At 41.9% G+C, this 15,716-nt stretch overlaps 1 protein-coding gene across 3 annotated transcripts in view; it reads right to left on the bottom strand.

Annotated features, from left to right (window-relative positions):
- The window catches only part of mmp23ba (matrix metallopeptidase 23ba), a 33,590-nt gene extending 20,125 nt beyond the window's left edge, over positions 1-13,465 (bottom strand). The window contains exons 1-3 of one of the 3 annotated variants that reach the window (XM_052562939.1): positions 13,201-13,465; positions 7,064-7,203; positions 6,561-6,700 (exon numbers count right to left, since the gene is read on the bottom strand). In XM_052562939.1, coding sequence (XP_052418899.1) covers positions 6,561-6,700; positions 7,064-7,203; positions 13,201-13,326 — 406 coding nt within the window. In that variant the 5' untranslated portion in view covers positions 13,327-13,465. The remainder of the gene's footprint in view (positions 1-6,560; positions 6,701-7,063; positions 7,204-13,200) is intronic. The other 2 variants (XM_052562937.1, XM_052562938.1) reach the window with 2 other exon arrangements.
- Positions 13,466-15,716: the final 2,251 nt, after the last annotated feature.

Below are 15,716 nucleotides of genomic sequence, written 5' to 3'. Positions count from 1 at the left end.
GAAGAGGCGCAGTGGGATCACTTCCTGCATGGGTTGGCTGACCGCATCCAACAGGAGATCCGCGCCGCTGAACTCCCGAACTTCGAAATGATCGACAAAAACTTCTCTCAATGGTCTTATTGACTTCACCATCAGGATAGACAACCGACTCGACCAAGCCGACAGACGGAGGGGGAGAGTTGTTTTCGCGACCAGACCGGAGGCTCAGCGTCAGCGCTCAGAAGTTGCGGTCAGCCCACCTGGAGATTCTGAACCCATGCAGGTGGGGCGAGCTCGGCTCTCCCGGGAGGAGAGGATCAGGCGGAGATCCCTGGGACTGTGTTTATACTGTGGCAGCCAAGAACATCACATCCAGCGCTGTCCGGTAAAAGACCAAGCCCGATAGTAAAACCGAGGCTACTATCGGGTGGGATCTCTGCCAAGAAGACCTCATCTACATCGACACTCCTTCCGGTGAGTCTACGGTGGTCTACCCACGCACTTAATCTTCACGCTTTGGTGGATTCTGGGGCCGAGGGCAGTTTCATGGACTGCAAATTCGCCAGGAAGCTCAACATTCCTCTCACCTCCCTCAAACACCCCATTGCACCTTTTGCACTCAACGGACACAAACTGCCGATCATCACACAGACCACTCTACCGGTTTCGCTCATCACAGCTGGCAACCATACGGAAGAGATGTCATTCTTCATCACGGACTCACCTCTATCTCCCATTGTTCTCGGTCACACCTGGCTCCAGAAACACAACCCCAGGATCGATTGGCTTCTCGGATCTGTGGTTAGCTGGAGCGAGGAATGTCATTTGTCTTGTCTTTTGTCTGCTGGTGTTAATGTTTCTGAGTCTGTGTTTCAGGGGGAGGCAGTGGATTTGGCTAACGTGCCCGCGGAGTACCACGACCTGAGGGAGGTGTTCAGTAAGTCTCGGGCTGATTCTCTTCCTCCTCATCGTCCCTATGACTGTGCGATAGAGTTATTGCCAGGTACTTCTCTGCCTAAGGGCAAGTTATATTCCTTGTCTATTCCAGAGACGGCGGCCATGGAGAAATATATATCCAGTTCTCTAGCAACGGGGTTCATCCGCCCTTCTTCTTCTCCAGCGGGGGCGGGGTTCTTTTTTGTGGGAAAGAAGGACGGATCCTTGCGACCTTGCATTGACTACCGAGGGTTGAACAACATAACGGTAAAGAATACCTATCCTTTACCGCCTATGTCTTCAGCTTTTGAGAGGTTGCAGGGAGCGTCTGTTTTCACTATATTGGACTTACGTAATGCTTATCATTTGGTCCGCATCAGGGAGGGGGATGAGTGGAAGACTGCTTTTAACACCCCTAGAGGCCATTTTGAGTATTGCGTCATGCCCTTCGGGCTAACCAACTCGCCGGCAGTCTTTCAAGCACTCGTTAATGACGTGTTACGAGACATGGTCGATCTATTTATATATGTTTACCTGGATGACAGATTGATTTTTTCTTCGTCTCTCCAGGAACACGTGCAACACGTACGACGAGTGCTTCTGCGGTTGCTAGAGAATGGGTTGTTTGTCAAGGCGGAGAAATGCGTTTTTCATGCACAGTCTGTTTCTTTTCTAGGACACATCATTTCGACTGAGGGTGTTCGCATGGACCCTGATAAGGTTAAGGCTGTGGCAGATTGGCCATCCCCAGAGTCTCGCAAGGCCCTGCAGAGATTTCTGGGGTTCGCCAATTTTTACCGGCGTTTCATTCACAATTTCAGCCAACTAGCCGCGCCTCTGACCGCTTTGACCTCCCCTAGATTGACGTTCAGGTGGTCAGACGCAGCCGAGGCTGCGTTTACCAAACTGAAGAGCTGCTTTGTTTCGGCTCCCATTCTCGTCACCCCTGATCGCTCACGTCAATTCATAGTGGAGGTCGACGCGTCAGAGGTGGGGGTAGGAGCAGTGTTGTCCCAGCGCGCATCCTCAGACGAAAAGGTTCATCCTTGCGCGTATTATTCTCACCGTTTATCCCCTGCGGAGGTTAATTATGACATTGGTAATCGAGAGTTGTTGGCAGTCAAACGTGCACTGGAAGAATGGCGTCACTGGCTTGAAGGGTCGGGTGTACCCTTCATTGTATGGACGGACCATAAGAATCTCGAATACATTAGAACCGCCAAAAGACTTAACTCCAGGCAGGCTCGGTGGGCATTATTTTTTGGTCGTTTTGATTTTACACTTTCTTACCGGCCGGATGCTTTATCCCGTCTTTTTGAGCGTTCCGATCGTACTGCTACTCCCGAGCCCATTTTACCGGGGACCATCATTATCTCCGCGCTCAGATGGGAGGTCGAATCGAAGGTTTTGACTGCCTTAGAAGGGGTAACGCCCCCGGCTCGTTGCCCACCGAACCGATTGTTTGTGCCGGAGGGGTTACAGTCAGACGTTCTCCGGTGGGGTCATTGTTCCAGTGTTGCTTGTCACCCAGGGGTTAGTAGAACTAGGTTTCTAGTCATGCAACGATTTTGGTGGCCTGGTATGGCTCGTGACGTCCACGACTTCGTCTTGGCTTGTTCGGTTTGCGCTATTGGGAAGACTTCCAATCGACCTCCAGAGGGGTTACTCTTACCGCTGTCTGTCCCTTCGAGACCCTGGTCCCACATCTCGCTAGATTTCATTACCGCCCTCCCGCCCTCTAAGGGCAATACGGTGATTTTAACCGTAGTGGACCGGTTCTCGAAGACGACTCATTTCATTCCCTTGCCCAAATTGCCATCAGCCAAGGAAACAGCGGTAGCTGTCATTGACCACGTCTTCCGTATACATGGCCTTCCGACAGACGTGGTTTCTGACAGGGGTCCCCAGATTTTGGCGAGAATTCTGTAAATTGTTAGGAGCGACTGTTAGTCTTTCGTCCGGGTTCCATCCCCAGAGCAATGGTCAAACCAATCAGGATGTCGAAAGGGTTTTGCGATGTTTGGCTTCCAATAATCCTTCGTCCTGGTGTCAGCAACTCTCAATTGTGGAGTACGCACACAATTCTTTGCCAGTGTCATCTACGGGCATGTCTCCATTTAAGTGTAGCTTAGGGTACCAACCACCTAATTTTGTCAGTACGGAATCCGAGGTTTCGGTCCCCTCCGCACACGCACTAGTCCAGAGGTGTCACCGCACCTGGACCAGAGCTCGCAGAGCTCTGCTCCAGGCTAGGTCGCGCACCAAGGCTAAGGCCGATCGCCACCGGTCGAAGCCTCCCCGTTACGTCGTCGGTCAAAGAGTGTGGCTTTCTACCCAGAATATTCCTATGCGTTCCGTTTCTAACAAACTTGCTCCCAAATTTATTGGCCCGTTTTCTATTACCAAAATTATTAATCCGGTAACCGTGCGTCTTAGCCTTCCTCCGGCGTACAGGAGGATTCATCCCGTGTTCCATGTGTCCAAAATTAAATCGGTGATTTCTTCCCGTCTTAATCCGCCTGCCCCGGTTCCCCCCCCCCCCCCCCCGCCTCGTCTCGTTAATGGGGAAACCACCTATTCGGTTAATCGTATTCTGGACTCTAGACGGAGGGGACGCGGATTTCAGTACTTGGTGGATTGGGAGGGTTACGGTCCGGAGGAGAGAAGCTGGGTTCCTGCTCGGGACATATTGGATCACCACCTTATAGATGATTACAATCTACAGGTAAAGCAGGCTGGGAACGTCAGGTGACGTCCTAGGGGAGAGGGTACTGTCACGGTAGGAAATCCAGTGTTTCCTCCGTGTCATGTTTTGTGGTTGTTTTTGTACTTAAGTTGTCTCCATGTGCTCGTTTAGTTGATTGTGGTCACCTGGGTGTTGATTGTCTCGCTCCAGCTGATCCTCATCACCCCTCAGCTACATATACTCACCTCTCTCTCTGTCTGTTGTCAGATCCTCACTCATGTTGCAGTCTCCCTGTTGGATTACCGTCTCTCGTGTTAGTGTTCTGGATTGTGTTCATGTTGTCGTCTTCGTGTGAGTGTTCCGGTCACTTCCTGGTTTCATCCATCGACCGTCTACACCGTCACCACCGACTTCACCATCCAGCACTTCTCACGCCACTGTAGACCTTCCGTCACCATTGCCCACATCCTGGACTGTGCCTTCATCTTTCAGTTTCACTGTATTTTCTACCATCAATAAACTACCATTCTAATTACCTGCAATTGCTTCCTCCTCTCTTACGAATCATCACAGCCGCAAGTGCACCGCGAGTCATGTAGCTTCCTCACCTTTTCCGTAACAAGATGAAGGAACAGCTGATCATAGCTGTATATGGATTGCCATTTTTAAATTAATTTAGTAGCAGAGCAACTACAAGCAGTTTTTAGTGCTGCAAATCCATGTATCCATTGCTGAAATTTCCGCGTCTTCATGGAGAGAGCAGGGACCCAAGGGACCATCTGACAATTCCACTGACTGGGTTAAAAGGTCCAATGTGATTTAATAACAATTTTAAATAACGTACTGTCAAATTCTAAATCTTGTATTTCTCATAGTGATTATCTACAGGTGAGATTTTGCCAATACCTCCCTTCATATATTTACAGTATACAATTATTTAAAAATTAAAGATCCCTGGAAAGGGTTTTTCATGTTCCAACAGTTGTTGTACATTGCTAGATACTGACTTACTAATTTTTTCTTAAACAATATTTGTGTAGTGTCCATACAAAGAGAAATAAGTTATTGGCCATATATATTTAGTCAGTTTGAGTAAATAATTAATTTAGTGTAAACTGATTAATTTGAATTTAATATTGTACTACGTTTCATTTTGAGGTAAATTTGCAGATGGTCTCTAAAGCAGCTTAGGCGAATAGACAGCAAATATCAAACATAAAACTACTGCGCTTGGTTTTCTTTTTACAAAAAAAAAAAAAGGATTTGGTGAAACTTTTTGGTTTGTGGGGCTCATTTCTGGGCTCATCTGCTGAAATGTACATAATATACAGTAATATATTGTATTAATTAGATGCCGAATTTAATATCTTGAGGCAATAAAAGACGTTAATTTTTTAATGTTAAAGTTTAAAACTGAGTTTTTCTTAATTGACTTGCGTTAATATCCTCATCTGTCTGTATATAATTTGCTTCATCAGTAAGATGTGAGTTTAAGTCGCTTCGGATAAAAGCCTCTGCTAAGTGAATAAATGTAAATGTAATCGCTGTTAGTGCGCTGAGCCACGTTAATCAGTTTTCTTTTCTTTAACAGATTTCTGAAGGAAACCGCATGAAACCTTGAGCGTTCGTTCATATTTTACATCTGCTTAACTATCTATATAGTTTGCATAATCATCAATAAAGTGTAATCTGAGATCTGAGGTCTTATATCATAGTATTAATTGATTGAGAAGCGTTACTCGTCCTTGGGGAATCCTGGAGTGTGACGTGAGGGGATCCCCAGTATTACAGCACAGTGACGCACAAGCCATGACACAAAGTTACGGAAACTAAACAAGCGAAAGCAATATATGTGTTCCTTAGATGTAATGTTAGTTCTGTACTTCAGCGTTGAGTAAATCCTTTATGATAGAATGCTGCTTACTAGGCTACGGGTAACAGCCTTTATACAGTCTATGGTAAAGGCAAAGATGTTGAAATAAACATTCACATTCACACAATCAGCTTTTCCACATGCCCCGATAATCAAAACTTCTGCTTAGCGCCTGCTCCATTTATGCAGATCAGTTTTTGTAACTGTATTACTAATCCACCCGTTGCTTTGGTCTTCATCAGAAGCCGCTTGCACCACCTGCTGGTGAGCGACTGACAGCAGATGGACATCATGCCCTTGTGCTCTACTGCTATTCCTGCAGCTCCCGGATGTGAAAGGGTGAATTATCTGCTGAATTTTAACCACTGAATTTGTGGAAGCGAATTTGGAAAGTGAAATAAAATGGAGCGAAATTTGCCTGTCGAATATTATCGTATCTTTAAACCATCGTATTTTTAACATCGTATTTTTAAACCAATTTAATATTTTGGAAGTGAATTCTGGAACGTGAAAATGAATTATAGATTTTTTTAATTATGAAAAGGTGTGTGAAATATTTTCAATTGAAATATTCACAGCTTAAACGAACAACTATGTTAAATTTCAGGACCTAAAAATGCAAGCCCTGGAAATACAGGGCATTAAAATGCAAGCACTTGTAATGCAATGTATATTTTTTTCAGTTAGTGCTATTCAGCATGCTTTTTTGTTTCAAAGACATTTGTCATTATTTTACTTCCATACATAACAGTGCTTTAATTATCTTACAAATCTAAAAAAGTAGAATGAAATTGTATATGTGTAGAATGAAAGATATAGAAATCAACCATACAACCATAAAAATTTGCGATGGTGTCTGCGAATGTTCACTAAAACTTTAGATTTCGGAAACACATCCCAAATCCCGAATCCTTGAGCTATGTCATTAATGATGGAAGTTGTGAGCATAGTTGGCAAATTATACTGAAAAAACTTTTTCTCAGAAACACAAAACCACTAACTTACCTCATTCTGTGTTAATTTTTCACTACAAATGCCTCTGTACTGCAACAAACAAACAGACAAACAAAAATGTTTTCGATGTACCGATTTTGATGTCGGCCTCTTGATCAGATGGGACCTCACGAAAACTGAAGGGCGAGACGTCGCTCCACATGGAGAAAGCCTTGGCCATGCCTCTCCTTGTGTCACTGGCGTTCAAAAGATTCCTTGGAAATGACAGCAGTCTGCAGGAACACACAAAGCACCCATTGAACATTTGAGGATAAATGATCTACTCATGTTGTTCCACACTTGTATCACTTACTTCCTGCCATGAAGCACACAACAATTTCTAAAATAAGTTTTATACCAGATCAAACTTTGGATATGCAAGACCCCAATTAAATATTAATGGCATAAATATACTGTATGACCAGAGGGACACACATTTTGTGCTCATTGTCCTTTGGATACACGCTCTAGAGCTTCTAAACATATGTAAATATGGGGGGGGGGGGGGGGGGAATATGGACAAAGCAGAAGCCACAGGTTTCAAACGGAGGGCTGTGCTATCAGACTGATGCATAAAAACATAAAAGCATTCTTACTTGTAAGTCAGCTTGAATTTGTCCCACTTCAGTTTCTCTGGAGTGAGCGTGTAGCGTTTGTTTCTGGAAAGGTGAAGCACATGGGAGCGGGCGTCTTTATGAATCCCAATGATTAAAACACCAGACATGAGAGCTTCTTCCTTGGACAAAAAAATCTCAGATTAGATTAGATTGATCTGTGAGCAGGATTTTCCATGAAGCTCTGTGCCACGCTTGCTCCTACAAGAGCGATAAGTCCACTTGTGAGGTGCTTTAAAGTCTAATTTTCTCTAATAAATGTCTTGTTGAGCCAGGAACACATCTTGTATTGATTAGTCAGGACTGAAATGAGCGCTTGCAGAGAGGAAAGTTCAGTTCAGTTGTTAAGTCAGACTTGTTGGGCTGCTCTTCTCATCTTCCAGCCAGACTGCTCCACTGTCTGATGTAAGACAATTATTTCATGCTCTTTACAGAACAGCGCATGCAAAGCACTGCAGTACATTTACATTCAGTTACAGTAGCACATTAATTCACTAATGAACTCTTTTGTACAAGTGGTAAATATGACAAATTCTTAGTCTAAAACTCCAAACCGATCACGTACTCATTTCAGAATACAAGATAATCGTCATATATAATAAGAACATTTGGTTTAATCACCAAACCACAGCAGCATGACCTCAGTGAAGTCATTTTATCTATCTAAACAAAAACAGAAGAAGTTCAGATCAGATGTTGTCAGACTGTGGCTCTTGCTGATAGTGATGATAAGGTAGAAGTTGAATCACAGCGTCACTGCAGTAAATCAAAGAAGATTCTCGAAACTCCAGCCAGGAGGAGGCTTTTAAGAGATTTACACATGTTCTACAGTTAAAACACACACACACACAGTATTATCTGATGTGTAAATAAACTTCCAGATTTGCTCGAACCACACATGACATTTTGTCTGGTAGTTTATTATCTGTGTGACTTTTCTTCTGAAAGAATTTGACCTCTGCAGTGGTACTGAGGTGAAAACTACATTTTTGGTTGGAGCGTGCAACCACAGCCCACACATGCTGTCAACTTGCTCAAGTACTTAACTACATGAGTGGTCATTCCAGAAAATCAACAACAAATAAACATTAATAGAACTTTAAAGAGACCATGACATTTTTTTCCATGACACTGTTGACGTGGATTCACAGGAAGCTTTGGTGGGACATATCAAATTTTAAAACCATGGATGAAATGAAAGCACTTTCGTGAATAAATTTAATTCTTAGCAATAAATTCCTTTGCAAATGGCTGTTAAAAAATAAGGTACTAGTGCTACCTTAACTAAAGACTATGTGTCTACTGCTAGTTGGTGACAGATAGTAATTACGCTTTAATTTAGAGGAAGGGGTCAGTTTAATCCTAGAGAGGATGTATTAGAAAAAAAATTTAAACTTGTCTTTTACTAGCCATCAAAAATCACCTCATTCGATATTGTTATCCCAGAAGGTATTTGGCCTGAATTTGAACTCAGACGTTGATGTTGAGAGCGCTCTCTGGGTTTTATAAAGCTGTCCACATTTTTTTACTTCACTGGTAATCTGACCTTAAACTAGTGTCTGAAACAGACACATTAAGCAGACATTCACAGACACATACACAAACACAGCAGAGAGCCAAGAAGTCTCTGGGTTAGAAATCGACAGTGTTTGCATAGAGCTTGGCTCCTTTCGGCTTCACACAGAGCGTACGCTCTTCCAAACTGGACGAATGCATGGACTAACATGGAAGGTTTTCTATATGTGCTGTAAAGTCCTGTGCTGACTTTTATCTCAGTCTTCTACAAGAAAGGTCAAGCGTCGATAGAGTGCATGAGTCTGAGTGTTTTAAAAGGTAAAAAGCTAGCAGACGCCACTTGCAAACACTGATAGGAGCAGTGCAGTTAAGATAGTTATAACTAGAGGAGACAGACTATTTCGGTCCGACAGGGCAGAGGGGACATTCCTGAATCCCCAAGGCCTGCCTTTATATCACATGCATTTACAAGCTGACGTGGTTTTTTAAGCTGCACTCTTGGCAAGCAAGACTTCCATTCTTTTCCAGTGGAAAATAATTGAAAATGGAAAAACGTATTTTAGGTCCAAGATACATTGACGGAGTGGAACTCACAAATGACAGTGTTTTGGGGCGATCAGCTTGCCGCCTAGTTTCATCATACAATATGTGTTCAGCTGCACTCGAACCCGTGATGTAAAGGAGTTTGATACTTCAGTAAGGTCTCTTTGTGCAACTACTCGCCAAATCAGATGCTCGCAGGACTGTCTAAAGATTTAATCAGAGATCCGCAGAACCCCATGAACCAAGAAGAAACACAATGGGACATGAGTGCATTTCAAGAAATATGTGAAGCTAATACATGGGTGACTTATCATGAGTATAACTGCTCTGTACTATTGTTATAATAATACAAGTCTTCATAAACTACGTCCTTCTCTTAGAGAGCAGATGGTCAACGGAGTCTTCAAGAGCAACAAGTGCAAATTCTTGGAATGCCATTTTAAAGGCATCACTAAATATATAAAAGTGTTTTTAGCAGGGCGTGACTTGGAACCACATTATTTGCCCAACTCTGAGGTTTGGTGTTGGTTGCCAATGTCAATGTCAACTGGAATTCATGCGGCGTTCTGCAGCTGGCACATGGAGCGTCCCAGCACTGTTTGCTGTGTGCATTCCAGTCCCTCGCAGTGGAGAGAAGAGAAGGTGGAGGTTTAGTCCCTCAGAGACAAGCCAGCAAGTGCCTTTCCACACAGCTCTGGTCTACGGTTTAACCTTCAGGACAACTGGAATATGTCTGATCACAAGAATCTGCTAATTTCCTCATTTAGTCTTTCAGATTCTCTGTTCGACTGTCGATTTGACCTTGAAGTAAGGCAACGATTGGCATTTAAAGTCTAGTACACTGGGAACGTAATGGTTTGTGGAGAATAATGCTATAGAGAACTGGTCTGTGGTGGCAAAGAGAACAGAGACTTGTTTTGGTCTGCAATAAAACTCACAGAAATGTTTGACCACTGTCCAACATTTTTCATATAACCAACTGTATACGGTCTCTAATGAACAGAGTCAGGGGTAACGCATTACAAGTTACACAGTCAGATTACTTCTTTAAATTAACAAGTAAAGTAATGGAGTGCTTTTAGATTTACACCAAAATATCAGTTACTTTTTCAAATAAGTAATGCTAATTACTTTAGAGCTGCCAAAAATATAACTTTTGGGATTTTCGTTTTTAAAACATAAAAAAGCAAGCCCAGGTCAGGTGACAAAAAGTAACGCAAAAGTCACATACTTTGCCATAAAAAGTAACTATGTAACATAGTTAATTACCTTTTATGTAGTAATGCAATTCAGTAATGCAATGCATTTCTTTTAAAAGATCCTTTCCCCTATACACTGCTAGTGATGTTTGGTAGCAGTAACCTGGCTCGTGTATGTACTTGGACATACGCAAAACCTTGTGGACAGTATTCAGTTGTGGGATCAGAGGAAGGATATGGATAACTTATAAAATACATGGAATCAAATCTTTGAATCATATTCAAGGACTTTTTGTTTTTGAAGTAGTAAGTAGCAAGTAAACCCGATGAGGATGAATGTGAAGAAAGTGGATTAAAGGTAATTTAGCATACACTGAATACAGGGCTAATGCTGCCAAGCAGCCTTTTCCTGGGTAATGACCTGGAAAGAGTCTCTGATCATTGTATTTTCTTAGAATTGCAGGTCATTTTCCCCACATGCAGGATATCAGGATATCGGCCTACACAACTAATCATAACCATGTCATGCTGTAAGATTCAGGAACAGAAAAAGGATAAATCTGAAGGTAGCAGCTTGATCCAAGAGTCTTGAGGTTTGGCTGCTTTCCTCTTCATATGTTTGGTACTCTCTCAGACTCTTTTCTCTGTAGCACCACACTGCATGAAGATACAGGACAAGACACTGTGAACTAGATTTAATCCCCAGCTCCTTCCAGGATACAACTGCTCACAAGAATCACGGTTCAAGGTGATTTTAATGAACCATGGGTGACAGTAGCTGACCTCAGCACAAACATTCAATCAAACACACAAGAGAGTTGCTGTAACTGATTGTTAAAATGAGACACACTTCAGAGTCTTATCGATGGCCATGCTCCTTCCATGACAGAGACAAACTATCTTCCCAGCTACTTTTGTGATAACCAAATGATCAAACAATTTCCAAAACGGATGTTCATATTGTTCCTACAAATCAAAAGATCTGCTCTTATCTCTTCTCTCACGGTGTCTGACAGCTTTCTCAGCTGTTGGCCATGAGCAGATTTAATGCGAAGTAATGAGCTGCCACTGCTGACTGTAAATTATGTAACACTGCTAGATCCAGAAAAGTGAAATAGAAAGGTCTGAGAAGTGGACTGGATACGTTTGTAGATTTACTGAGACGGTGTAGTAACATGCCAAAGCAAATAGCTTAATATCCCAAAACAAAACTGTTAACACTTCAATAAACCAGTCAGACTGAAAAACCTTGGACAACAAGTAATGCAAGGGTTAAAATCCTAGCGACTGTCGAGAAGTCAGTAACACACTGATGGGTAAACTGTAAGTCATACTATCCATGCCAATACACATATTTCAGCCTTGTCCCCAAAGACAAAGACTGATTATACAACTACTACAGATGGAGCATAGTATGGTACTGTACCCTCCATCTACAGTCAGGATTGCAGATAATAACAAGAACTGCTAATACTGCATCCTGAAAGGAAACTGAGATCAGTACATACCCAGTTACCTTTATCTACGTCTCAGCAATGGATGCTCTGCAGTGAATACAGCTGATAAAAACATCCACAGCACTCCAGTCCATCAGTGAACATCTGGAGAAGACAAAAGCTGAAACACATCCAGCATCAAGAGTCCATGATCCATAACAACACTTCCTCCAGTGAAGAAGTGCATCTCCTGTCGTCTCTCACATCAGAATCCAGACACAGATTAGTTCAGATCTGTTTAATCGCTGCTTGATCTGTGCAGATTTCTCTCCTGATTCAGACCAGAACACGTCTTCACTGGAGGGAGTGTTATTATGGACTCATATTTGAGTTAAAAACATCTTAATGCTGGACGTTTTTTAAAAAACATGCAACTTTTTTCTTAACAGACTCACATTCTGATGGCACCCATTCACTGCAGATAATCAAATGGTGAACAAGTGATGCTAAATTACTCAAAATCCATCTTGATGAAGAAACGAGCTCATTCTTATCCATTAAGTGCACTAAACGAAAGCAGAAGTCCTGCACGTCACCAGAGACATGTCATAGTCAGTTAAACATCCAGGAGTTTTCTGAAGTCAAAACATAAGTTACAAAGAAGTTTAGTGTAGTTTTTATTTCATCCCTATATTCACATGGTCCCGGCTCATGATTGGGGAGTGCCCTACTTCCAGCACTACATGTGCCTCCTGCCTGGTGATGAATGGAAAGCTCTCTCCAGGCACTACAGACCCCCTCACAGGTGATATTAGGAGTGGATGCACTCAATCTGGGGACAGTTTATAGACAAAACTTTGGGGAAGCCTGTGAGTGCAGAATGAGTTGTCCTATTTCTTGGATGAGAATGGAGAACAACATGATTTTAAATACTGTGTAAATGTTTTTGTTTTCTAAAGGTTACACTAGTATGGATCAGTCAAAGCGAAGAAGCCTAAAAGCCACGAAAAACCAAAATGTAACATAGTTTGGAATTGCCAAAAGTGCATCCTCGAACGTTTCCGAATGTAAAAGTAGAAGAGAAACACGGACAAAGAAAAGACACACAAACACAGAGCAAAGAAACCGCAGCAGAAAACGTAGGAATGGAAAGCAGAAGAATGTCATAACTGCTGTCAGTCAGAGGTCGTTGTTGGCCAGACAAGCTTCGCTCGTGACTGTGTCGCGCCTCGCCACCAACACTGCGTTTTAAGCACGACGCGTCAAGTTAACGACCGCTGTCTACTCGTCGTTTCATAACGCGAGGGTTTCAGCTGATAGTATCGAATCAAGCGTGACACCTTTGAGCCGCTTAGATGCGTGTCTAGAGTTATGCAAGGAAAAAGCGCGCTTCTGAAATGATCGTTCTGATGAAAATCTAGCATACCTCAAGTCTCCAGACAGGCAAAGCCGTGACTTCATGCATCAAGAGCCCAAACCCTGCCGCCGCCAGCAGAAGCAGTCCTGCGAAGTATTCTTCTTTCCGCAGACTGCCATAAACTCCACGCACCATCTTTGCGACGTCGCCGTCCAAATGATTTCCCGTAACAAAGACGTGTCAGACCTCACCATTTATTCCCCGCGGGTGACTGGGCTTGCCATTGGGTTCGTGCAGCTCTGAAAGCGGTCAGTGCGCCAGACTGCAGCTCAGCTGAAGCACACATTGTAATGCAATCAATGCAGGGTTTTTTTCCTTTTTTTTTCTTTTTTTAATACCACACTTGCTGTTTCATTGTCATTTTTGGAGGATTAATCACCTTTCAAAAGACATCTGCTTTTGATTCAGCCTCCTGAATGCATCAGGCTTGCATTTAAAAACAAAAGTAGCCCAAATAGCCCTTTTTGTACATAAGTTACTTGGAAATGTAGCCTATAGTTTGCAGATTACAAGTAACCCTACCTAAAATGTAATAAGTCTTGTAACTATTTCAATTACTTTATTAAACATTTAACTGATTGCATTTGATTACTTTTTATTTTAGTTTTCTAAATATGTGATGTTTCAACTGTTGATCAAACATGTAAAGTAACATGTTATAGACTCAACACTGATTACATTCTAGATATGACAGCTATGACAGGAAACACTGGGATCTAACAATGCTTTGGAATAATAAAAATGCACAAACCCCAATAGAAAATAAAACAGTTATTGAATAAGCATGTGTCCTAAACTCCTATAACATTGGTATCTCATATTTTAGAGCAGTCACTGCAATTCATGAAAGACATCAATAAAATCTGTATGTGGGTGTATGAAAAAAAAACATCATAAGAAAACTGGCATCTACGCTAATATTAGTCTGTTTCTCTCTTATTCCGAGGTCACCGTAGCCACCAGATCCAGTCTGTATCCAGATCAGAGGGTCACTGCAGTCGCCCGGATCCAGTACGTATCCAGACCAGAGGGTGGATCAGCACCTAGATATGACCTTGACCCTTCTAAATGTCAGAGGAGATCAGGGCCCGTATTCACAAAACATTTTATCTTACCACTAAGAGTTATCCTAAATAGCAGTAAAAGTTTTTAGCTAAGATTTTTTTTTAACGCTGAGAAAAACTTTTACTAAGGAATAGACAGAAGTCTAAGAGTAAGAGCGGGGTTGACCTTGTTGCTATGGATGATGTCAGCATACTTGCAAACTATGCACACAGTGATTGGCTGATAGTCTCTGTCAGAGATTTATTCATAGAAATATTGTAGAGCGCAATATTATTTTGCCATATTCAAATAAAGGTTTTAAAATAAAAGTTTTAATTGCCACATTCAAATAAATATTTTATAATGCAGGCTTAGTGTCACCAATTAGTAAGCTATATATTCAGCTAAATGTCACCCTCTTATACAGTCATGGCCAGAAATATTTGCACCCTTGGTAAATATGATCAAAGAAAGCTGTGTAAATTAATCTGCATTGTTAATCCTTTTGAATTTTTTATTTAAACAATTCACAAAAACATATCCTTTTATTGGATAATAAGAATTTAAAATGGGGGGAAATATCATTATGAAACAAATGTTTTTCTCAAATACTCGGACACATTTATTGGCACCCCTAGAAATTCTTATGAGTAAAATATCTCTGAAGTATATTCCCAGTCATATTCACAATTTTGAAGCACTCCAGCATGATTATAAACATGAAATTCTCCAGCCGTGGCTTCCTTTTTCACAGAAATATAAATAGGGGGGAAAACAAAGGCCAAATTCCCTTAATCATCCATCACAATCAGAAAAACCAAAGAATATATTTCTGATGTGCAGCAAAAGATAATTGAGCTTCACAAATTAGTGAAGTGGCTATAAGAAAAGAGACTAGAGCAGTGAAAATTCCCATTTCCACCATCAGGGCAATTAATAAGAATTTCCCATCAACAGAAAATGTTATGAATCTGCCTGGAAGAGGACGTGTGTCTATATCATCCTAATGCACAGTGAGGAGGAGCGTTTGAGTCACCAAATACTCTCCAAGGATCACAGCTGGAGAATTGTAGTCTCAGGTTCAGAAATCTTTAAAAACAAATTGTCAAACAGAACCTACATCAACACATGTTGTATGGGATTGTTTCAAGAAAAATTCTCCTGCTCATCCAAAAACAAACTAAAGCATATTCAGTTATCAGACACGACTGGAACCTCAAATGGGACGGTCTTCTATGGTGAGATGAAACACAAACATTAGCTTTTTAGCAGCAAACACTCAAGATGGGTTTGGAACACAGAGATAAAAAGTACCCCATGTGTACAATGACATATAAAGCTGTATTTTTTTATGTTGTGAGCCTATATTTCTGCTGGAGGTCCTGGACATCTTATTTAGATACAGGGCATCATGGAATATATCAAATACCAACAGATAAAAATCAGTAAGTGACTGCCTCTGTTAGAAATATTATAATGGG

Source organism: Carassius gibelio, chromosome B8 (assembly GCF_023724105.1).
Source record: "Carassius gibelio isolate Cgi1373 ecotype wild population from Czech Republic chromosome B8, carGib1.2-hapl.c, whole genome shotgun sequence".
NCBI lineage: Eukaryota > Metazoa > Chordata > Actinopteri > Cypriniformes > Cyprinidae > Carassius > Carassius gibelio.
The sequence above is the reverse complement of the archived record's forward strand: the minus strand, read 5'-3'. Positions and strand labels throughout refer to the sequence as shown.